The 23,383-nt window shown below is 37.5% G+C and overlaps 3 protein-coding genes across 14 annotated transcripts; 1 reads left to right on the plus strand and 2 right to left on the minus strand.

Annotated features, from left to right (window-relative positions):
- The first annotated feature begins 1,665 nt into the window (after positions 1-1,665).
- LOC125205517 lies at positions 1,666-4,481 on the plus strand. Its single transcript, XM_048104506.1, has 6 exons — positions 1,666-2,175; positions 2,569-2,731; positions 2,817-2,993; positions 3,089-3,172; positions 3,538-3,616; positions 3,887-4,481. The coding sequence occupies exons 1-6, from the start codon at positions 1,865-1,867 to the stop codon at positions 4,333-4,335; spliced, it is 1,263 nt and encodes a 420-aa protein (XP_047960463.1). The 5' UTR covers positions 1,666-1,864; the 3' UTR covers positions 4,336-4,481.
- A 595-nt stretch (positions 4,482-5,076) lies between these two features.
- Positions 5,077-6,226, minus strand: LOC125205520 (60S acidic ribosomal protein P1-like). Its single transcript, XM_048104520.1, has 3 exons — positions 6,066-6,226; positions 5,734-5,946; positions 5,077-5,281 (listed from the first exon to the last, which is right to left on the minus strand). The coding sequence occupies exons 1-3, from the start codon at positions 6,132-6,134 to the stop codon at positions 5,228-5,230; spliced, it is 336 nt and encodes a 111-aa protein (XP_047960477.1). The 5' UTR covers positions 6,135-6,226; the 3' UTR covers positions 5,077-5,227.
- Positions 6,227-7,191: 965 nt separating this feature from the next.
- On the minus strand, positions 7,192-12,195 carry LOC125205518 (serine/arginine-rich splicing factor SR34A-like). 12 transcript variants are annotated; one of them, XM_048104513.1, is made up of 16 exons: positions 12,057-12,195; positions 11,875-11,959; positions 11,191-11,204; positions 11,032-11,068; positions 10,434-10,557; positions 9,605-9,670; positions 9,378-9,452; positions 9,128-9,266; positions 8,862-8,908; positions 8,720-8,777; positions 8,511-8,560; positions 8,363-8,419; positions 7,951-8,042; positions 7,768-7,827; positions 7,606-7,666; positions 7,192-7,499 (listed from the first exon to the last, which is right to left on the minus strand). In XM_048104513.1, exons 5-16 carry the CDS (start codon positions 10,518-10,520, stop codon positions 7,479-7,481), a joined length of 813 nt encoding a protein of 270 aa, XP_047960470.1. In that variant the 5' UTR covers positions 10,521-10,557; positions 11,032-11,068; positions 11,191-11,204; positions 11,875-11,959; positions 12,057-12,195; the 3' UTR covers positions 7,192-7,478. The 12 variants fall into 12 exon arrangements, with proteins under 12 accessions (XP_047960470.1, XP_047960467.1, XP_047960468.1 ...); XM_048104510.1 differs by having other exon boundaries at positions 11,191-11,358; XM_048104511.1 differs by adding an exon at positions 10,707-10,970 and having other exon boundaries at positions 11,191-11,959.
- Between the last annotated feature and the right edge of the window lie 11,188 nt (positions 12,196-23,383).

Here is a 23,383-nt window from a genome sequence, read left to right on the forward strand (position 1 = left end):
AGCTAACGAAGACCCCGAGTCAGAACATGCATAGGTGGTATAGCACGAACGATCCTGTGTACAAAAGGATGTGCAAGGATGTGATCGACGCATGTCGGCGCGATTTAAGAATGCCACCCATTGATGATTATGGCGTCGAGATTGGGGGCGGGGGCGTTGGAGGCGGCAGCGGCACGGGCGACGGGGACGAGGACGAGGACGAGGACGAGGACGAGGACGAGTGAGAGCCGAGTGTTGTATTTCTCGACTTTTTATGATTATGTAATTTTTAACTTAATTATGTTTTTTTTAAGTATTATGTAATTTTATTTTAATGAAGTATTCGAATTTTCCCATATTCCGTGTTGATATTTTAATTCCGTAAATTGAATAATTGTGAATTTAATTTATTGCGGGAAGTCCTAGTGGGAAGTCCTAGTGCAGGGGAAGTCCTAGTGATGTGGCAGTGGAATAAAAAGTCCTAGTGATAACGTGGCAGGAAGTTTTCATGGAAAATCCTAGTGGAAGTCCTAGTGGGAAGGGCGCCACCGAATTTATTCTAAGCAAAACTAATATAATCTCGTGTACTTTCTATGAAAATAGTTTACTAAAGTAGATTTCTATTTATAAAAAATTACTACATTCCTTTCTCTTATACTTCCTCCTTCTAAAAAAAAGTTTATTTTTATCATTTTAATTTGTACACTAAAATTAATCTCATAAAGCATTTAATTACATTCTCTCTTATTTTATCTATAAAATAATTTTATTTTACCATTTTAATAAGTACATCTAAATTAATCGTATTAAAAATAAAACATTTTTTTTGAACTATCTCACTAAAATAACATGTTTAATTTCGTTTATCAAATAAAGTTTGTCCATTTTGTTTTTTATTTTTATTTTTAGTAAATACTCTCTCTTTGTCCAAAAAAAATAGAGCACAATTATTACTTTTGGTTGTCCACAAAAAATAGAGCACATTTATTTATGTAAAGTTTTTAACAAATAATAACCTTACACATCATTCCACTAACACTACTTCTCACTTACTTTTTTTCCTTCTCTACATTAAAATTCATGCTATACATAAATTATTCTATTTCTTCTAAACGAAGAAAATATATTTTATTTTACCTTAATTCATTACATTCACATTCTATTATTAAAATATTAAATTTACGCTTCACTAACTTATATTAAATTTACGCTTCACTAACTTTGAAATTATGTTTTCTTCACATTTTTAATATCTCCACCGAATCAAACACGGACAATATTTGGTTGATAGAGATTGTAACCTTCTGTCCTATTTAGTCATAATATTTTCTTTGATATTAAAATTTGATAGATAAAATGAATTATAGTGGTGTAGAAAATTAGAGGGCAGTGTTTATCCATAAATTTAATAATTTTATCATATTATAGGTGCAGCAGCACCACGGAAACCAGGCGCAGCGTATTTTAGCAGGCAGAAAAAATAGGTGGCGTCTCCACAATCAATGCTAAAAATCCAAAACAGGAGAGCAGTCAACACACAGCTGACAGCTGGCATCTTCTCGCCGTCATCAATCCAACACCACTGGTTGTTTTGTTGGCGGTGCAATCCGATAATCCCTTTTCTTTTCTCTTTCTTCTTTACCTTTTAGTTTTACCAACAAACATATTTATAAAAATTAAAAACAAAAACTTCAATATTTTACTCAACGACTTCATCAACAAACAATCTCCCCTTCCCACCTTTAATTCTTTCTTTATTCTTATCCATTTGCGTTACTCCTTGCAAACCCTTTTTGATTCCTCAAATAAAAAAAAAAAAAAATCTAATCTTGAGGTTTCCAGCCGTCTTCTATTTGTTAATTATAGGTTTTAATAATAAATAGTTATGGCGGTGGTGGAGTTTTTGGGGATGCCGGTGAGCTGGGCGATGGTAATTGGAATAATTCAGTATTTGGGGCCGGTTTGGTTTGCATTTTTTCTGGGTATAATTGTGGGGTGGGTTTGGAAACCTAGGTGGGCGACTTTGGCTTTGGGGAATTGTAAATTTGATTTTTCGTCGCCGCCGTCGCCTTCTGCTCTTTTTAGAGGGTTGGTTTCAGCTCAGAGTTTGGATTCTTGTAAGGATGGGACTGCAAGTTGTAGCTTGGATAAGGAGCAAATGGCGATAACACCAATGATTGACACTGCTGTTTGCAGGTTGATTTTGTGCTTCATATAATTTCTTTCTAGGTTTAATTCTTTGAATATTTGTATTGTTGTTTCATCTTAGTCTGATTTTATTTGAATCATGAATACACTTCAATCTTAGATTCATTCATTTTAATAGGAAATCTCAGTATCATTTTGAGTGATTGCAAGAACAATTCTAGATAGCTATGCTGTTAGTCTGTTATGGTGGAGGTTTTTCATTGATATAAAAAGAATGAGAGTACTGTTTTTGTCTTGCTGCTAGTAATGTATTTGCTCATATGTTTTCAAACTGTGTGTGTGTTAGAAGTTGGAAATTCTATGGCGGTAATAAACTTACTTAGTACTATGATGAAAGTCTATTGGCCATGTTTCTTATGAAATGTAATATTGCATCTTTAGTCAATCCGATATGGGCAAAGAAGACCACCCACTTATTACAAACGAGGATTTGGAACATTTATGCCATCTTGTTGAGAGGAAAGATGGAGGACCCCCTTGGAAGCATATGATGGAGTGTTCAGCACATGATATGAGCTACCAAGCATGGCAGAGAGATCCTCAGGTACTGCGGTGATCCTTCGCTTGTTATCTTCGTAAGTACAATATGAGATTTGGTATGTATTACTAACCGGTATTTTTTGTTGAAGAGTGGCCCTCCTCAATATTGTAGCAGAACTGTTTATGAAAATGCAACTCCAGAATTAGTGAGAGACTTTTTCTGGGATGATGATTTCCGATTAAAATGGGATAATATGCTCACACATGCCTCTATTCTAGAAGAATGCCCGACCACAGGGATTATGGTGGTTCACTGGATTCGCAAGGTTGGGAATAACCTTTTCCTTTTTTCCTCATTGAGATGTTGTGGGTTTTTTATTCACTTCTTCTGCACCATTGAAGTCTGACCATTCTCTTGCAGTTCCCTTTCTTCTGCAGTGACAGAGAATACATAATAGGACGGAGAATATGGGAATCGGGAAGATCATATTACTGCGTGACTAAGGTAGAGCTAGTGACGTATTTTATTTGTTCTGCTAGATTATTGTTGCCTAATATACTTTGAGGCTCAGCAGAGTGAATTTAATTAAGATTACGATTTTAGTAGTTGTTTACTTTCCATGTAGATTCTATTTATGCTCTGTAGAAGTTGTTTATATACCAAAATGAGATTTTGTGCCTCATTGAACATAATATAAACGATCTTCCAGAAAATTTAGTTGGATTATAAAACGTTGTGTCTGACAATGCCACAGTATCTCCCAATCGTAGTTGTCGTAAATTTATGCAGATCTGTTGGTGAAGTTTCTACGATATGTTAGCTTAGTTGATATATATTTGAGTGACCCTTGTTTTTTATTTCTGATCCAGGGAGTTCCCTCATCCCTTCCAAGGAAAGACAAACCAAGGCGCGTTGATGTTCTATACTCAAGTTGGTTCATTCAAGCAGGTACAGAATTTATGACTCCTTAGCTATTGCAAGTACCCGATATTCTAATATTCAGCGACCTTTGGAGCTTGGTTGGCAGCATGTATAGTTTTTGTCTGGTGGAAATCATATAAAGTTGATGTTCTTTTGAATGTTGAGAAACAAAATATGTTGCAATTGATTGTGATGCAGAGGTCGGGCTAATTACACGTCTCTCAGTGTTGCTGAATCTTGTGACCATAAGTTAGGTTTTGTGCCCCTTCTAAATTTCCTTCTCTATCGTTGCAACAGTGGAATCAAGGAAAGGAGATGGACAGCTGTCCGCGTGCGAGGTGATACTCTTCCATCATGAAGACATGGGCATCCCGTGGGAGATAGCGAAATTTGGCGTGCGGCAAGGGATGTGGGGGCTGGTGAAGAACATTCACCGTGGTTTCAGAGCTTACCAGAAACACAGAGCATCAGGAGCGCCCCTCTCTCGCCACGCTTTCATGGCTCAGATTAACACAAAGCTCGACCCCGACTACCTGAAAACGCTGGAAGACGAGGAAGTGCCGGCACAGACACAATTAGTGGACTCAGCTGATGGCAAGGCGAAGGGCATGAAGATACCGAAGCTTCTGATAATCGGAGGTGCAATCACAGTTGCCTGCAGCCTCGACAGGGGACTCCTGACGAAGACGCTCATATTTGGTGTCGCGAGAAAGCTGGGAAATATGGGAGGACGACCATGCCGCTGATGAGGAATTTAGGTCAGGATGTTGGTTGTGTTTGATAAGCACTGTTGTTGGTACATTGAGGCAGCAGATGATGCTTTCAGAAAAGATCAATATTACGTTTATAGATACTTTAATATAGTGAAAAGATCATTTTCCTCTGGAGTTAATTTATGCTCTTTATGCTCTTTGTTTAGCAATTAACGGCAAACAATTGACTCGAAAGGGTGCAGACCATCAAACACTGCTTAGAGCCATTTTTTCCTGCGGATTTGGAACTATTGAGAGCGTTTTCTATGAGGAGTAAGGCATAACACCTAATCAATTACTCCTAGTGTTATTAACTTTGTTTGTTCCTAATTTATGCATTTTTACATAAAGAAACGTACTGTAATTTTTATCCTAATCAAATCTTATCTACTATGCCAACCCAGCCAAAAAACCATTCGCCCCACTTCAACTTTGTACGGCCACCATATGCTTGAAATTTACTTTTGGTATAATTTTTTTAAGGTAAAGGACATACATACAGATTCTATACACAACTGGAGCTTAGACCTCGGAATCAGGTTGAAAATTGTTCAAATAGAGGATGGATAGGAAGTAATCATACCAGTTGAATGTAATACACAAGCCAAATTCATGTAACAAAACATTAGGTAGAGTAAAATATGACGCAAGTATAAAAATCAATTTTGGTAGAATTCAGAAAGATGATTTTCATAATAATTGTAACAATAATTATACGATGAAATGCAATAGAACTTGAACGAAAACTGAACTCACATAAGATGAATGAATCTCTTGGTTACCTCAAAATTCAAAGTACCATATGCAGTAACACTGCATCAAAATACCATATAAACTAATCTAAAACAAGTTCAACACAAAATCATCATTCAAACTATAACTGAACTTAATCAAACAAGCCAAAGCCCATGTCGTCGTCACTCTCCTCCTTTTCCTCCTCCTGAAAAAATCAAATGACAATGAATCAGTATTTGTATTTGGCTTCATAAAAATATCTACCAAAAAAAGACATTTAGGTTTAAAATAAAGGAGAATACAAAGTAGAATAAACTTCTAAACTTCACAACTTAATTAAGAACTAGATCATGAATCGATTCAAATCCATATTAAAAAACAGGATTTAATACTAGTATAACTCTAACACGTCTTCACAAGTTCTTCAATCCACAAACAATTTCACAAAATCCAGATCCTCTTCAGTGTTCGACATTGGAATTTCATAGTAGTAACAATTCTAGAGTTTAATCTGATTCTGGATATCCCAATTTTTATCCAATACCTACTTATTAGAGTTCGTTCACACTACATGGTTCTATTTACACTTCCACGATCCCAATCAAGCATCAATTAAGCTATATAGAAAACAAATTTGAACAACAGATCAATTCATACCTTCTTTTTCTCCTCAGCGGCAGGGGCAGCTGCGGCAGCGGCGCCACCAGCAGTTGGAGCAGCGACTGCGACGGCGCCACCGCCACCACCAGCGCCAACGTTCATGATGAGATCTTCAACATTCCTCTTCTCGCAAAGCTTAGCGAAGAGACTGGGCCAGTACGACTCAACAGACAAATTCGCAGCCTTCAGCAGGGTCGAAATTTTCTCCGCCTTGAAAAGGAATACGTATAAATCAAATACAAAAACAACTCGAAAAATAAAAACATATGAAATTGCGGTGAAAAATGGAAAATACGTCAATATAAATCAATTAAATAAAAAATTGTTACCGTGATGGGGATTCCATCGTCGTGGAGGACCAAAGCAGCATAGGTGCAAGCGAGCTCTCCCACCGACATCTTTTCCTAGACGATGTGATTATCGAAGATTAGGGTTTTGCAGATGGAGATGCTGCTGCTGCGGCTTCTTTAGGGTTGAGAAACATTCTTTGTGAATCACGTATGTATATATAAAGAACATATTTGCACCGCACTCCAAATATTCGTATCATATGCCGTTGAACCCCTATAATTTAGGTTTCTTGACAAAACGCCCTCTTGTCAAAATCTTTGCAAGGGAAATTATATTCTCAATAAGTTCCAAACTAATAAATTGGAAATTAATTTTATAGTAATAAACTTTGATTTATGGGAACCAAATAATAGTAGTATTAACTATTAAACTTTCAAAGCCAACATTGTGCTATCATATGGCCTTCCACATAGTAAATAAAGAAGTTCTACTATAATACACCAAGCATAATAGTACAAAGAAGGGGACAACAAAAGTGCTACCCGAATTTTCCCTTATGTCGGCCCATGAGTCACTCGCCCCATGTACTTGTTCAACGAAGAAAGCACCTATTATTCCTAACCAATACACATTTATATACCCGTATCTTAGTCTATGTATATTCACAAATTGATCCATAATATTTCACATAGGCTCATAGTTATATCATCAAGCTCGAATTTGGGGTCACTTTGCTATCGTGGCAACCGAATATTCATGCGTTGCTTAGAGCACCCATCATGTAAAGCATTTATGATAAGTTATTGATGGAAAAGAGGCTGTACCATGATGAGTTTTGTCGTTTGGAGAAGCTACAAAGACGGGGAAGTAAAACTACTTTTACGGTCCAACCATGTTGTAGGTAACAGTAAGCCCACAGACGAACTAAGAAGAGCCACTCCGACCAATGGGTGTATGGCGCTGCCCCTTAGCAATCACAGCTAAGGGGGCAGCCCATAGACCCATTGCAAGACCTAGCAGCAGAACGTTGCGACTGATTTTTTTTTTCAACTTCTTTTCTGTTTTTGCATATTTCCTTTTGCCATTTATTCAGAAGACGGACCAGGATACTATTTTCTTAGTACTAATGTTCAAGGTGTAGAAACCACTTAAACACTGCAGGCATGTAAAATGTTTCAGCTCGACAGACATGTTAGATACAAATCCTGAATGCGGATAATGTCTAACTAATTGTCCATCTAGCAGCACAAACCATAACCAAACAAATCTTTTCTAGCGAAAACCAATTTGTGAATCAACCAGATCTCTAAAACGATAACAACAAACATCCCCAACTTCAAGTTATAATAATATTCAATGAAGAAAGAAGTTCCAGTATAAAGCCACATAGTCCGGGCACAAATCATATGCCACGAAAGTTCTGCGTTTGTGTTTACATTGCACCGATAAAATCAGGAACTGCCGGACCTCAACTGCAATAAAAACAAAATCAATATTAGTACTTTTTTCCATTTCAAAAGGTGCAAGAGAAGAAACTGCAATATGGACATTTCCCTTTCATATGGAGCAGAGTATTACAGGGAGTGGAGATGCAGACCTCGATTTGGACCTTGATCTTGATCGAGAGCTCGATATGGAACTGCAAAATTATGCCGGAAAAGCCCAACAAAATGAATCAAGACATTCAGAGAGTTAAGCAGCAGAACAATGTACATCTTTCAGACACATCTATCAACATACCGGGATGGTTTAACAGGCGACACTGGGGGTGATCTTGAAGTCGATCGCTCCGGTAACCTGCTGCATAAAGGACTATTTTTCAGTCTCTGGAATCAGATATGAATGTGGGGAGCGTGTGCGCTGCACTGATTTCAGCCAGAGGAATGTGCTGGGTCTGCTTCTAACTAAGAGATTTGTGCTTACCTTCTTCTCCTCATCGGGCTTCTGCTTCGGCTTCTACTTCTGCTGCGACTCCCACTTCGGCTTCTGGATGGGCTGCCCTTATATTCCTTTACCTTTATTAAGTTCACAGCAGACAAACCAAAAAAATGTAAGGATACATTCATATACACATGTGCTTTCAATATTCTTGAATTTAGAAAATGATCAACAAAACATCCTTGACCAAATAGCACCTCTTATATTTTGCTCATCAAGGACCAACTTTGAGCTAACAAAAAGATACTAGAACGAATGAACAGCATGTGCTGATACACAATTTTCATGATTCATTGATTATAGACAAACCCAACCAAAATATGTAGGAGATAGATACAGCAAAGAGTAGAAGAAATGTAAGAGATAAAGCAACGAGTAGAAGAAATGTAGGAGATACCCGGATATAAGTTCTGGTCCAAGGATTTCTGAACTCACTATCATCAAGCTTACGCATCTGATCAAACAGAAAGATTTTGAAGCCGTTTGAAGGAATTGAAAGGTTGGGGTCATTACTAGTATAATCTGACTAGTCAAGATAAACTTACAGCATATTTCATGTCATCATAATTTGTATAATCAACTAGGCCATATGTTCCTGCAGGCAGAAAATAAAGCTTAGCATCCATTTCAGGTGACTCATTCAAAACCATAAGTAATCGTTAATGGGGATGGAAAAATTTAATTGTTAAGATTATAACAAAGTGGCAGACAAACATGAACGTGATATCTCTGCTGTCAGTAAATGTAGTAGTACCTTCACTATCACGAGAAACTTCAGCAAAACACACATCACCAGCTTTCCGCATATGATCCTGAACCATTTCGTGCAAGGATCAGCAAACAAGTCTAGCCAAACACACACCATTTTCTAATAGAAAACATTCTTCTTATCTAACCTTTAAATCTTGCCAAGAAGCGGAAGAAGGAAGCCCACGGACAATCACTAGTGCAAGAGGAACCAGATAAAGAGAAATCATACTCCCTCCGTTCCATAGTAATAGAGGCACTTCATTTTGCGCACTCATTTTAAAAAAATATTTATAATGAGTGCAGAAAATGAAATGCCTCTATTACTGTGGAACGGAGGGAGTACTAGGCAAGAGGCCCCTGAAAAAGCATTCAACCATAGAGGCATATGATGATACAAAAAGAATCAGCATACCTCGATAATCAGAATGGCGGGACATACCAAACCTGCCACCACTGCTGCCACTTCCGCCTCCCCCACCACCACCCCTTTCACTATAACCACCACGATCACTGGAGGATGATGGTCCTCTACCACCATGAGCAAGTTCAACCTGAACTCAGATTTCAGAAGTAAATTAATGAGAATGAAATGGAGAAGACACAATAAACTTTACAAATTAAAGGAAAAGGGAAGATATTCAAGTATTATAAAATTCTCTCACCCTCAAACGACAGCCGTCAAAGTTATAGCCATCTCTGCCCCTCATTGCATCTTCCGCATCCCGAGCATTCTCAAACTACATGAACAAAATCAGAAATCAGTTATATAATAGCGAAGTTTCCAGGGATAATCAGAAAGTGACATACAAATTTGCATTGAAATAACCCAGATATTTTCAAAACAATGTATCTTGCACACAGCAAAACCCAGTGTATGGAAGAACAATACCTCCACAAAACAATAGCAAGGAGGACGAGGTGGAATCTTCAGTTCAATATCCAAGATACGGCCATACTACAAGGAAAGAAGAGTGAACAAATGAGGTTGATTTCTAATGCACTCGGACAAGTTTGAAACAAACACAGAAAATACCAAGAGAGACAGTAAATAAAGGTTTTTCAGTGTTAACTATTTATGCTTCAAATTTCAAATGCAACATGAACTTTCAATCTTGAGAATTTCAGTCATGACTCATGAACATGTACAAGTTTCTAATTGCAACATTTTACTGTCCATTTTTATTGATAAAAATGCTAGATATTGTCCATTACTATCACCTATATTTTCAGCATTTTAGAAGGGGTGGAGGGATATCATACTTTCAAGGTCGAAGGCTAAAAAAGAAAAATGATTAATGTCACAAAAGAATGTATGATATAAATTCATAGTAAGAATTCCAAAAATATCAAATAATGGCTTTTACTCACAAAAATTTATAAATGTCAATTTTGAATGTTGCAGCTAAAAACTTACTACGAAAGTTGAATGATATTGAAAAAACAGATGTTCACTAAGCAATTAAAATCCGGATTCATGTTCGTAACTGTTGTGCAAGTATGCAACTAACCCTCTGTTTAACATTAGAATTGACATGCATCTCTAACAAAAAGAATACAACATCAGGAACAAACTAGATGCTGACTTCCTCCTGCAACAACGATTAAGTAAACCAACTCAAGGTCATAAGGTATTACAAGGTGAGTTAGCTACCAGAATAATGCATAGTCAAATTTAGTCAAAAGAAAAATTAGAAAAGAATCACAATAAAATGACAGACCTTGTAAAATAAATCTTCTACTTCTGATTCCCTGATATCAGCAGGAAGGTTTCCAACATAGATAGTTCGGGAGAAACGGCCACTCATTCTTGATCTTTGCAGGTGAAGTCAAAGAAAAATTCTTCTGCAGATAGAAAACACTAATGAATGGGGCAATTTTTTTAGGGCAGTCAACAATGCCAGCTTAGGTAACCCTATATGCCTTCCATCACCATTTGAATGATTTGACAAGGAGGGAATATATCAAAGAAGAACAAAACTAATGAAGCAAACCAAGAGAGCAATCCTTGAGGTGAGCGGTGCTCCACAAGCTCCGCTGCTCATATGCTCCAAGATACTCCAAAGCAATTATATATTTGAATTAAAATATGATCTCCTCATCCTCTAATTTTTTTGCCAGATCAAAAGCTCTTCAGATAGTGAGCAAGTACTTCCAATTATATAAATATAGCAAAAACTCCACTCTGACTTCTCCCACTCCCATTCTACATCCCTATGTATGATTGCAAGGCTCATATTTGTCCATGCGCTTGACATCTATCATAAACAAAGCATGTGTCATGAAATGAGACGATATTGTCATGAACTGATCATTCACCTTATTCAGACTTCTTTAGACCGTGGAATAAATAGTCCTGGAAAACATGTATGGAAAACATGTATAATATCAGGGGTTTTCTTGGACATGATATCTATTATAATTAAAATGGCCTGAAATAGCTTTTTAAGAACCGTCTAGCTAACAAACAAGACTCACTTGAGATTTTGGCACTATGCTTGGTTATCCACCAGGAAGCAATCCGTGGAAAAATGAGATGCAACAAGACACATTAAAAAAACCAGTGAATAAGCACAAGAGCCTTCTAAGAAAAATGTACTTACAAAAAAACTAACAGAGGCCTCTTTCCGTACGCTTGCTCATGGACTAGAAATTTACCCTCAAATATAAGTTTCAAGGGAATATTAAAAGACAGTGCAGCATATAAAAATTGTATCAACAGAACTTGGACACCGCTACAGTTCATTATATGAGTAGCATTTTAAACTTGTATGTTTAATTATATCCAATCATAAAGGGCACTACTTTTATCAGAGTCAGATCAATAAACAGTTTTAGCTGCTTGTTTATACATAAACTTGTTTCTCATGTTTGCTTAATGTTGAAAAGCTTTCAAAATAAGAAGGGAAAAGGTGATAGTTGCAAATGCCAATCCATTTCATTTTCGTCCACTAATTCCTAGATCTAAAGCGATATTGACGAATTTAACACTAACAACTTTTACTGATACAATTACATTGCATTTGACAGCTTGGATCTAAAAATTGAAGATGCGCATGATCAGGATGATAAAACCCCAAATTTCTTTCCAGTATTATGCAAATTCGCTCATAAACCCGAACCAGGGAATGAAGTACGTCCACGCATGCGGTAAACACATACCCGAGCAACAATGGCAACTCCTTGCGCAAATAAACGTTCCGAAGCAGTGACTCCACGGCGCACAGTTAGGATTTTTCAACTTGATCTTGAAGTAGTGATGAAAAATCGTTAGTGTGACTGAAATATGAATGTCGTGGAATTAGGGTAAAGAACATATAAAAACTGCGCGATTTCTCACATACCTCGTTGTAATTTTTGGGCGCAAATTTTTTGCGTTCGCATCATTGCTATTTAGGGCTCGGCTTCTGGCATCTATCTTTGGGGTGTTACTATTTCAGGTTTTTCTATGAGGTGCTGTGGTTTTCTAAAATTTCATATAAGTCCACTGTCTTTTTTTAGTCTAAAAAATAGTATAAGAACTATATAATCTATCATAAAACAACCAAGGCCTGAGTTCCGGCTCCTCTAAGCAGAGGCGGGTGGAGGTGGGGTCACGTGGGGTCGGCCGATCCCACTGCCGACTCCATCGACATTGGTAAAAAGTTACCCTTCATCAACTTTCGACCCCACGGCGTTCAAATCCTTGCCCCGTCGTCATTCTTCACTTCTGATTTCTGATGCAGGGGAGCTTATTATCTTACAAAAACTCCCACCGCCCATTTTCTAAAAAAAACTCACCGTCTGCTTATTCTCTAATCTTAATTATAAGTAGGTTGTCTTACAAGTGGGCCTTTTATTAGAATTATACTCCCTCCGTCCTAAGGAATATGACCCCTTCCTTGGGCGGTACGAGATTTTATGCAGTTATATTTTGTGTGTTAAGAAGAGATAGTAAAATAAGAGAAAAAGAATAAAGTAGAGATAAATGTGTTTCCATTTTAAGTAATGAGTCATTTTGGCTTGGACAAATAAAAAAGGAGAGTCATCTTTGAGATTAAAACTTTTGCTTTTACAGCCCAATATACCCTTTTTTTTCTTAAAATTACTCCAATTCATAACAAATTCAAGCAGAATTAAAAATTTGACTTCTGACAGGCGTTGGCAGTAATCTTACGGGCCTATAAAAATATAAAGCCCAGTACTGTTTAGATGTCTCACGTTATTATACAATTAATTAATTGTAAATCCAATTCTTACCATAATTTTACATTAAAATAGTACTCATATTTGGATCCAAAGTTAAAGGGGAAAAAAAATCTTGAACTAACTCTTTTATGAAATTTGTTTATAGTCAGTCACTTATTTTTTACTGCATTGAAAAATACGAAGGCCATCCACAACGCTATCTCTTATTCATCCTTTAATCATCTCATCGCTTAACTATTTATGGGTTCTACTGTACTTTTCAGCTCATCTCTTAACTAAGAGACAACACCTGTATCCCTCTATCTCTTAATCATCTCATCCATTATCTATTCATTCAATTTCATTTTTTTTTATTTCCAACAAATTCAATTAATAAAAACACATATCATTAAATAAAATAAAATTACAATTTAAAAATCTAAAAAAATAGATGTGTGTTTGTCTATAAAATGGAGAATGAAGAGCATTTATAGAATAAAAAAAAATTTAAAAATTTAAAAAATAAAAAATTCGACCGTTGAACGATCATATTACAGTTTTTAATTTTTTTTTTGAAAAATCATTTTTTTAAAAAAAAAAATCAAATTATGACGTCATAATTACGGCGCCCACTCTCGGGTCGGCGAGTGGGCGTCACGCCTAGCGCCAGCGCGCGCCACGTGGTGCTGGCGCGTGGCGAGCTGTCTCGTCGTGATGCCCTTCCGCGCGAGACACGGGACGAGATGGAGGTTGCAATGCCATCTCGTCGTCGTCTCGTCTCTACGGGACGAGATAGGGATGGCAACGAGACGCGTTGCTGATGCTCTAATATGTTGTCTTTTACCAATGCTTATACTTATTTATAGGATTAGGGTATGTTTGTTAGCCCTTACAAACTCATAATACCTCATAAAAGCCCACCAACCTGGTCAACATCTCACCTTCTCCCCCATTTGGTAGCGGACGATTTTATTTCAGAACCCGACACTAAGAGCATCCCCAACCCCATCCCAAATCCAGGCCCCAAGTCCCCTCCACGTCATCATTCCCCTAAATTTGAGTCTCAGACCACAACTCCTCTAATCCTGCAGGCCCCAACTCGGGCCACAACTATTAAATTACACTATTCACGATTATAACCTGTTTTACTTGTAAAAATTAAAAATGTTGAGCAATTATAATACCAAAATATCATTTTTAATTCAAAAATTATAAATTATAATCTAGAAATTAAAAAAAATTGATCCGATAAAATTATAAACTATAAATTATAAATTTTAATTTTAATTTTACTACTCCCCAATTCCTAATATAAAATTATAATTATACTCCACTTCCCACTTCCCACTTCCCAATATAAAATTATAATCATAATTTATACTCCCAATTCCCAACATTAAAAGGTAACGCTTCTCTCCATCTCCCTCTTCTCCCTCTCCATTTCTTCTTCTATTTCTTCAAGGATTTAAATTCCAACAGAAAAAAAAAATAGGAGACTTGTGGCCCGGCCCGAAGACATCCAACGTCGGGCCGAGACTCGCGATCTGCATCACGGGCACGACTAACCCTGTACCGGGCCGGACCCGGGAGCGGCCCAGAGACCGTTCCAGGCCGTGACTCGCCGCAGTCTAATGCATGGCCCGGGCCGGGACTCGCGATTTGCGGCCCATCCCGTAGCGTTGGGCATGCTCTAAATTCTTGGATCTCACCGAATTTGTTAAAAATTTCAGCGGTTCCAGCAATTCCTTATACCAGAAAGTTTGAGGTATTATGTTTTCTCCGATACTCCGACTTCATGTTGTGGTTTTTTATTCCCAAGTTAATCCTTCTAATTTCCGATCTCTACAAACACAACGGCATCCCATTCGACACTCGTTGGCGGCAATAATTCGAGGTATCCGGAGTGGTCAAGGATTGGCTCATAATCGCCTTCTTGTGGTCGGTGATTAATGACACCGTCGCCGGTGAATCTGATCGGATATGGATTGGCGTTTTTAGGCGTCGCGTACGACAATCACTCCAAATTGCAGGCGTTGAAGGCGAAGGAGGCGCAGAAGACGGCGGCGGCGGCGGATGAGGAGGCGGCGAAGCTGATAACAGAGAGAGAAGGGGATGGGAAGAAGGGAGATTCGCAGGCTTGATTCAGGGATTTTTCATTCCAAATTTCCCCTTTTTTCATGTTAATTTTCTTCAATTTGTTCTAATTTTATTTATAGTTTTGCAAATTCGCATATTGAATTTAATGAATTTGTATCCATTTTGTGGCATTCATTTGATTTGATGAGGCAATTTTTTTATTTTTATTATTTATATGGAATATTAAATTGAGACAAAAGTACTTCATTCCTCCCAATTTATTTTCTGATGAAAAAGCAAGGCTAAATTTATCAACTCAATGTGTAATAGCATTTTCAAGTATAATAAGATTTCTACCAAACAACATATAAAATAATCGAAAAAGTCAAATATGTGAAAATTTAATAAAAGCAAGTCAAATATATGGAAACTTAATAAAAGTCATGGAAAGCTACAAATCGCACCCTTAAGTGTAGACTTGAAAAGGGTCGATCACTATAACCTCTCACTAACACACCAACGATTAGTATAGTTGAATTAACAAAGGCCAATACAATTGAAAAGTCAAAATCAACAAGTTTCCTACATTGCCGTTCAAGAACATCTAGCAGCTTCCAACGATATATACTCCATCTAGCAGCTTCCAACGATGTATTGCATGATTCAATATATTTAGATCGCTTTCACAAATTTTATTTAGCTTTGTGGCAAGTGCAATTAATTGATTATTGCTGTTGTTGCGTCAAGAAAAAGACATTTTGCCGATTTTATGTTAGTAACTTTTCTTCATGATCAATAAAACAGATGGACCATTCCAATGTCTAATTTAGAAGTTGTAAGATCATGCTGGACAAGTGGTATTCACATTCCAATTTTCTTCATGCTCAATAAACATGGTATACCACGAATTTGAATAACGTAGTATTCACATTTGTGTAATTTAATAGTACTCTTATGTATTATTGGTAAGAGTAGCCTTGGATCTAACTAACTTGGATAAATAAGATTCGGATAAATTGATTAGCTAGAACTTAATAACTCTATAAATATGATTAAAATAAATACTTTTTATTGAAAAAGACAAGCACGATTAAGACTTTAAGCTTGCATATGAAAAGTAAAATATATACTACATATTTAATAGCATGTCCCATGTAGTTTTGAGCAAGTAAATGAATTTTGTATGATTTCAAATGTCATACTGAGAGACCTCTCGTTGCCCTAGGACATGTCGAACGGCCCAACCACTCCATCGAGCCCAATCCATCAGGACTCCTACGAAGAGCCACAACCCACGAATCAATCTCGACCTAAACGTCACATCAGTAGGCCTATATGTTTAAAGATTATGTTCCTGAAGAATATATCTTTTTAATTATCTTGGGGATTACATTTTTTCAGTAAATTTCTTATTTTATTTAGAAGATATTGTAAATATACTATTTAAAGGAGATTGCTTAGTTTTCAAAATTATTGGGAAATAAAGTAAGTATTGAACTTATTCTCATTACCGGTTCTGACGAAAATCGCCCTCTAGAGCTCCAACTAGGGTTTATCTCATTCTTCTCATTACAAACGTCTGTGCTCTACAACGATAGATCAAGGGTCTACCACATGCTATGTGCCTATACAAGTAAACATGATTGTCCTCTAATTTTGGTGAACTGTCCAAAATGGTAAAACTAGTGTATTTTTTTAGGACGAAGAGAGCATATTATCTGCGATTACCGACTTTAACCGACAGATAACTAATCGAAAATATAGTCAAATTCCAAGTACGCTTACTCATTTTCATTTGTCCTTACTATTTATTTACTGCCGATTATAAAATTTTAAGTTTTGTTATTTTTCAAATCTTCTCGGGATAGCCAATGAATATGACAAGTTGTTGCTTATAGAATGCTGCCAAGTTTTTTGTTTGCATATATTGTAACGTGGATGAGTTTCTATGCATGAAAAGATAAATTTGTTGTTGTTTTAAATGTCTATACCAAAAGGTCCGGAAATTAGTTCCGATTTTACATAATATCGAAAATTTGAAATTATGGGTTCTGGTTCTATTCATGGAATGGTTGATGGTCTATTCATGGAATGGTTGATAGTTTGAATAAAGATCTAAGTTACTAACTCTTACCAAGGTAATTTTTTATATCTTAATTTATTAAACAAATCGTTGGACTTTCTATGCTACCATTATTCTCTAGTTTCCTTTACTTTTTCAACTGCCATTATTTAGAAAAAATATGCTTCCGTAGTAAACGCAACAAGTAGTACAGTAAATTACAGAGTAATTGTAAAAAGATGAAAGGAAGATTGAAAATAAACCTATAATTTTATAAAATAAACACAAGAAGAAAAAGAAGGGAACCCCGTGAAATAAAGATAAACATAAGTAGATTTCCACCAAGAGTAATACAAATATACAAACGACATACTTATTTTTTATTTCCAAAGAATAATGAAGAAGATATACTCTGGCAATAAAATCCAATAAGTTGATTCTATCTTTTTTTCACGCATATCCAAGAGCATTCCAAACACAATTATAATAAGTACAAAGTTGAGGGGGCTGACAAAGTAATTAAATCGAGAATCGTGTGCCTATTGTCATTTGCTAGAAGTCGTAACACCACTATTTTGGTTTGACATCAATTTCACATTTTTTGGGTCACTTAAGCACGTACCACATGGTGCATTTTAGTGCGATGAACTGCGAAGGCACGGAGAGAATAGAGACATGTCTTCTAATTTAGGCACTTACATATATGTCTCTACGTGGCTATTTATGTTTTTAGAATACCAAACTACCCAACTGTTGTGTCCGAAAAATCACAAATTTAAATTGAAACAATGTTACTATAATTGAACGGGTAAATTTCCCCCCCAACTTTATCGGTAAAACTACTACTATAGTAAATTTAATACAACACATTGTTCGCGGCCACCCCTCCTCTCATCGGGCCAACGCCCACCACCTAATACCTAGCCATCGACACCCTACCACATGCTGCGTTTGCGGTTGTGTATGGAATGCTCTAATCTTGAAAATATCTAGCATGTTTGATTGGTAACTGGTACAGTCTATCGATTATACTCCCTCCGTCCCATAAAAATAGGTGGAATGGTTATGAAACGAGAATTAAGAGAAAATTGGTAAAGTAAGAGAGAAGGAGAAGAATGGTATGATAAAGTAAGAGAGAGGAGGAGAATGATAGTTAAAGTAGTGTTAGTGAATAGTGAGACATACATTATTAAATTGATATAAAATTCCAAAAATGGAATGCACATATTTTTGTGGGACGGACGGAAATGGAAAGTGCACATATTTTTGTGGGACGGACGAAAATGGAAAGTGCACATATTTTTATGAGACAGAGAGAGTATTAAAAAAATGGTAAAGTCTAATACCCCAAATCTTATAAGTTTAGAATTAGAGATTAGATGGTTAATTAGTGGCTTAAAATATGTATATATATGCTTTTATTAGCTTTATGTTAGAAAAAAAAATTAGAAAATAAGAAATAAGAATGAGAAAAGGATAAATAATAGGTGTTGGTGACTCCTAGTGGAAAAAGAACGTGTCTTGTTTAGGAAAATAGGGAGAAAAGAAAAAAAACAGAATTAAGAATTAGAAAATAGATCAAAAATTCATCCTTCTTCTCTCTCTCTCTCTCGACGCATAATCCCTCCTTCACTGTAAAATTTCACAGCTTCTCTACTCCCTCCGATCAGCCATCGCAAATATTCCAGCCACACCACCGTAAATCATGTAACTGTTGGGGTTTGGTGCTCCTTGCACAGCGGAAGACTTATACAAAACAAATAAATCAGATAAGGATCTATTTGACCGATTATGCGATTAATCAATTCACATGTTAAACAGATAATTGAATGCTATAACGCAAATAATTCATGCTCAAAGAAAATAAATCATAAAACATGAATTCTATGGTTTAGGGTTACCGATTTTGATTCTCCAAAGAATCGTCGATTGCTCGCGCCTTCTCCACGATGATCTTCAATATTAGACCACGGATCTACTCTCTGGTTCCCGAACTGTATCTCGATATCAGGGTGGGCTGATCTTATCAAAATACTAGGACTTAAATAAAAGAGACAGAAAAATCGATTGCACGGAGGAGAGGTGGAGAGAAAAAATTGTCCCCTTCTCTGCAATGGAGTGGACGAAAATTTTAAGAAAATAATAATGTGTCTATTCTATCTCCTTTATTCTCCTATTTATATTAAGTTTTTTTTGGGCCCAGACATGGATCTATGGAAGGTTTTGGATATGGGCTCCCCCAATTAGTTTTTTACTAATTAAATTGAACCCACAATTTAATACAAGCTTATATTGGAATATTACGAGCATCCACTATAGAAGTAATATTGAACTCTCATCATCCAAATCTGAAATTACAAGTAATTCGGGTTTCCACTTTGTTTATTATTTATTTCCCACGCTTAAGATATAAATGTCCATTAATTAATTAATGTCTGCTATGGACTTAATTAATTAACATCTTATTAATTCTAAGAGTAGACTTAGCAAGAAACACTTATTTATTATTCATAGAGTAATAAAACTCCAACTGACCAGTTTTCTGAATAATAAAATCTTGTTTGAGCTCCTCTTGAGGACATTATCAAACGAGACTCACCTCGCGCACGTTTCAACATAATAGCAATCCTAACACCGCTAGATGTTAATCACCACTACCCAATATATCAGGATTATTGGGTTGCGAAAAACCCGCACCATTTGATAAGTCAAAGTAGTGTGAAGACCTGATCTCTTTAGACTGTGTGCACAGAAAAGAATAACAAGTTTCCTAGGTCCAGCAAATCCACTAGATCACAGGGTCTAGGAGCTCACTGGTCGTTTGAAAATCTCGGTCGTCGGACACACAAAATACTTCTTCAAAAACCCTCAACCACTTATACTAAAAATTAGCACAGGGAAGTAGGGATCGATCCCACAAAGATGGATGCATAATGAACATGCTCAAGGATTTGGAAATTATTTTTGGGTTGGCTGCTGCCACACATTTTTGGGTTGAGGAAATTAGACTAAACTTGGAATTGAAATCTGCTACGCTAACAGCTAGATCTAGGCAAAACAGAAATCATGCATGTAAATTGAAATCGAAACAATCACTAGATCTAAGAAACTATTCTAAATTACCTAGACTTGAGAAATAAACTGACGGTGGGGACCATGGCTGAAAAAGCAGAGTACGGACGAAAAGCTGGTAAAACAACTAACTAAAGTACCAACTAACAGCGACATCATCTTCTCCAATTCAAATTGCACAAAACTCAGAAGAAACAGGTACGAAGCGTAATCGGAAAATAGAGCAGACTGGATTTTAGCAATTTAACGAAGAACAATTAAGAACTAAACAGATCTACGGCTACTAGACGAAGTAAAACAGAAAGGAAGTTGAAAACTCAAAATTCCATGCACAACTTGAATCCCCTGTTCAGATCTAACCTCGAATGCTAAATCTACTCCGGATCCAAGCATCCGACACAAACTCCGGCCAAAAACATACCATAACTACAAAATCACCAAACAACCTCCGATCAACAACAACACCACAGATCCACAACTAAATTCCCCAGATCAAGCACAAAATTGACCAAAACAGAGATTATCATGCAACTGCCGAAATAAAAACTTCAACAAAACAGAATCAACGTAGATCAACACGAGAATAACACCATCATGACAGAAACTAAATGAATGCATAGATAATACGTAACAGCAACAACCAAATCGACTTCTAAAACGCGAAGTTCGAACGAAATAAAGTGCAAAAACAGAATGAAAGTAAATTGTTTCTTCGCCCTCACGCGGACGGTGTTACGACGGACTTTTTCTGAAGATGAGACCCTTAAAAACCTAAACTACCCCAGAACTCCCATTTCCCAAGTGTGTGTGTTGTGTGTGAGCTAAGAGCGAAATTGATGATGTTTGGCGTGTGCTGCATGCTCCGTATTTATAGGCGTTGAAGTGGGGCCCAGCGAGGTATAGATAGTCTTTGTTGCCCTCAGCTATTGACTCCCTTCTTCTAGCCATTCCTTTCCCTTCACCTGCTCACTTTCCTTCATTTCCTTCGTCTAGTCCATTTTCTCCGGCTTCTCCTGGATCTAGCGATTCTGTCACACACCTGGCTTAAAAACTATGTTAGACCCAGCAAAATATAGCGTTTTTCACCACTTAACCGATGCATGAAATTAGCCTTATCAAACTGCTCACACTTAAACCATACTTGTCCTCAAGTATAAAGACAAGAAAAAAAAAAGGCGAATTTCAAGCAAGGTTATCCCCTGACCGACTCTTTAGACTCTAGACAGACTCCTAGACCTAGATACAACTTGAAACAAAGACACCTAAAGAAAAACACATAAACACATAAACACATATGCATGAGCTAGCTTCAACTTTTGGGCAACCGTCCCCACAAGATTAAGGTCAATCCAACAGGCTGCACTCCTTCAAATAGGCCATTTTCCTTCCTCTACCTAGCCAATCTATCAGTTCGTCAAGATAGCCTCTTACTTACCCAATTGTTGGATTCACTCGATCACTCATTCCTCACCAGGGATGTTAGGACCGATTCTCTCTTAAGTTATTGCCATACCACTGAAGCGTCGGGTTATGAGAGTTTCCTCCTCTTTTCCTGGGTCAGGTTATTATTGTTCTTGCCCTTAGACACCTTCCCCCTGGACTTCGTCCAGCTTATACCTCCTTCTTCTTTTTTTTTTTTCATTTTTTTTTCTCTGGACTTTGTCCAGCTTATTCCTCCATTTTCCTCTTCTCTCCTCTGGACTTCGTCCAACTTATAACTCCTTACCCTGGACTTCGTCCAGCTTATACCTTCATAACCCAATTCCCCTATTTTTTTCTCCTTCATGACTCTTCTCCCTAAGCATTCAGTGGCGGCCCCTTTATATGTGTTAGCTCAAAGTTATTTAAGGCTTATAACTCACTCTTATAGTGGGGCTTCACAACTAAGTAAGCTAAGGCATCCTTCTATCGTTCTTACTTCATTCAGATTGACTTGGCTTATTAAAGGAAAAAGGCTTCTAAGTTGAAATACCTCATATTTTCAATTACTTTCACTAAGGAGATCATGCCGTATTATATTCACTGGCTCATGCGACACAAACAAAAACTAGACCTAAAGACTCTTATCATGCTGACAATTACATTCATTGACTCCTCTCCCCCTCCCACTTCACTCAAGCTTGTCCCCAAGCCATCGTCGTGAAGGGGGGAAACAGAGAGATCAATGCAACACACAACAACAAGTTATGAAAATAAAAACTTCTCACATTTAGACCGAGCATCGGGCTAAGTGGGAGAAGACATAACAAAACAGAAAACATAAACTTCTCACACTTAGACCAAGCATTGGGCTAAGTAGGAGAAGACTAACACAGATTGCAAATAACAAACAAACAACAAAAACAAAGAAAAAAATTAACTGAGAACAGAATATAAAAGTTACTTGGTCCTAGGAGTGATTCACTTTTGGGGCTGGCTCCCTCGAGAGCCAGACTGGGGTGGGATTCCGGGTCGGGTCATCTTCACTTTTTTTTTCGCCGGCTGCTCCGGCTCTTCTTCTTCCTGTTCTGGCTGGTCGGATACTGGCTTCTTCATCAGAGACTTTGATTTTGTTGGGATTGACACTTGCTTGGAAACGGGTGGGGAGACCATCTGCTTGAGCGGTTGCGGCGGTCGCTGGACGGAGGGACTGTTCTGGACGGGATGCTTGACCTCGCTGCTGGACCCAAGAGTTACCTTCGACTGGGTCAAGGGGAGTGTCTGCTGCAACCACTTCAACATCTTCATTGAGAGCTCCACAGCCTCCGTCATCCGCTCGTTTTGTTTGGCGGACTTCACCGCCAAATCTGCAATATTGCCCCGCAGGGTCTTCACCTCTTCCCGGCTTCCGTTCAATTCTTTCCTAATCCCCCCAAGTTCCTTCACCATTTCCTTTCTCATCATCTGCATCTCTTTTCTCACATCCTGAACATCCTTCCGCAGCTCTTCAACTTCTTCACTCGGCATGGCCTCCGCAACCTCCTCTGTCTCCGCCTTCACCTTTTCTCCTACCGTGTAGAAGAAGGTTTGTTTTCCGTGCGCTTGAAGCAACCCCTTGTTGAAAAAGTATTCAACACTGAAAACCTCAGGGGGCTCGCACATTACGACTAAAGGTGCGGCTTTGGCTATCTTCATTTCAACGTTCCGCTGGAGGTAGGCGCCTAGGAGGTGGCAGGTATACATATGTCGAGCAGGGTTGCTGGTCATTTGATGACATGCTTGAGCCAGCCAATAACCCAGATGTACCTTAACGCCCTTTGCCATGCACCAAGTGAAATAAAGGTCGGTAGTTGTAAGAGCTGAATTAGCAGTTCC

Source organism: Salvia hispanica, chromosome 2 (assembly GCF_023119035.1).
Source record: "Salvia hispanica cultivar TCC Black 2014 chromosome 2, UniMelb_Shisp_WGS_1.0, whole genome shotgun sequence".
Classification (NCBI taxonomy): domain Eukaryota; kingdom Viridiplantae; phylum Streptophyta; class Magnoliopsida; order Lamiales; family Lamiaceae; genus Salvia; species Salvia hispanica.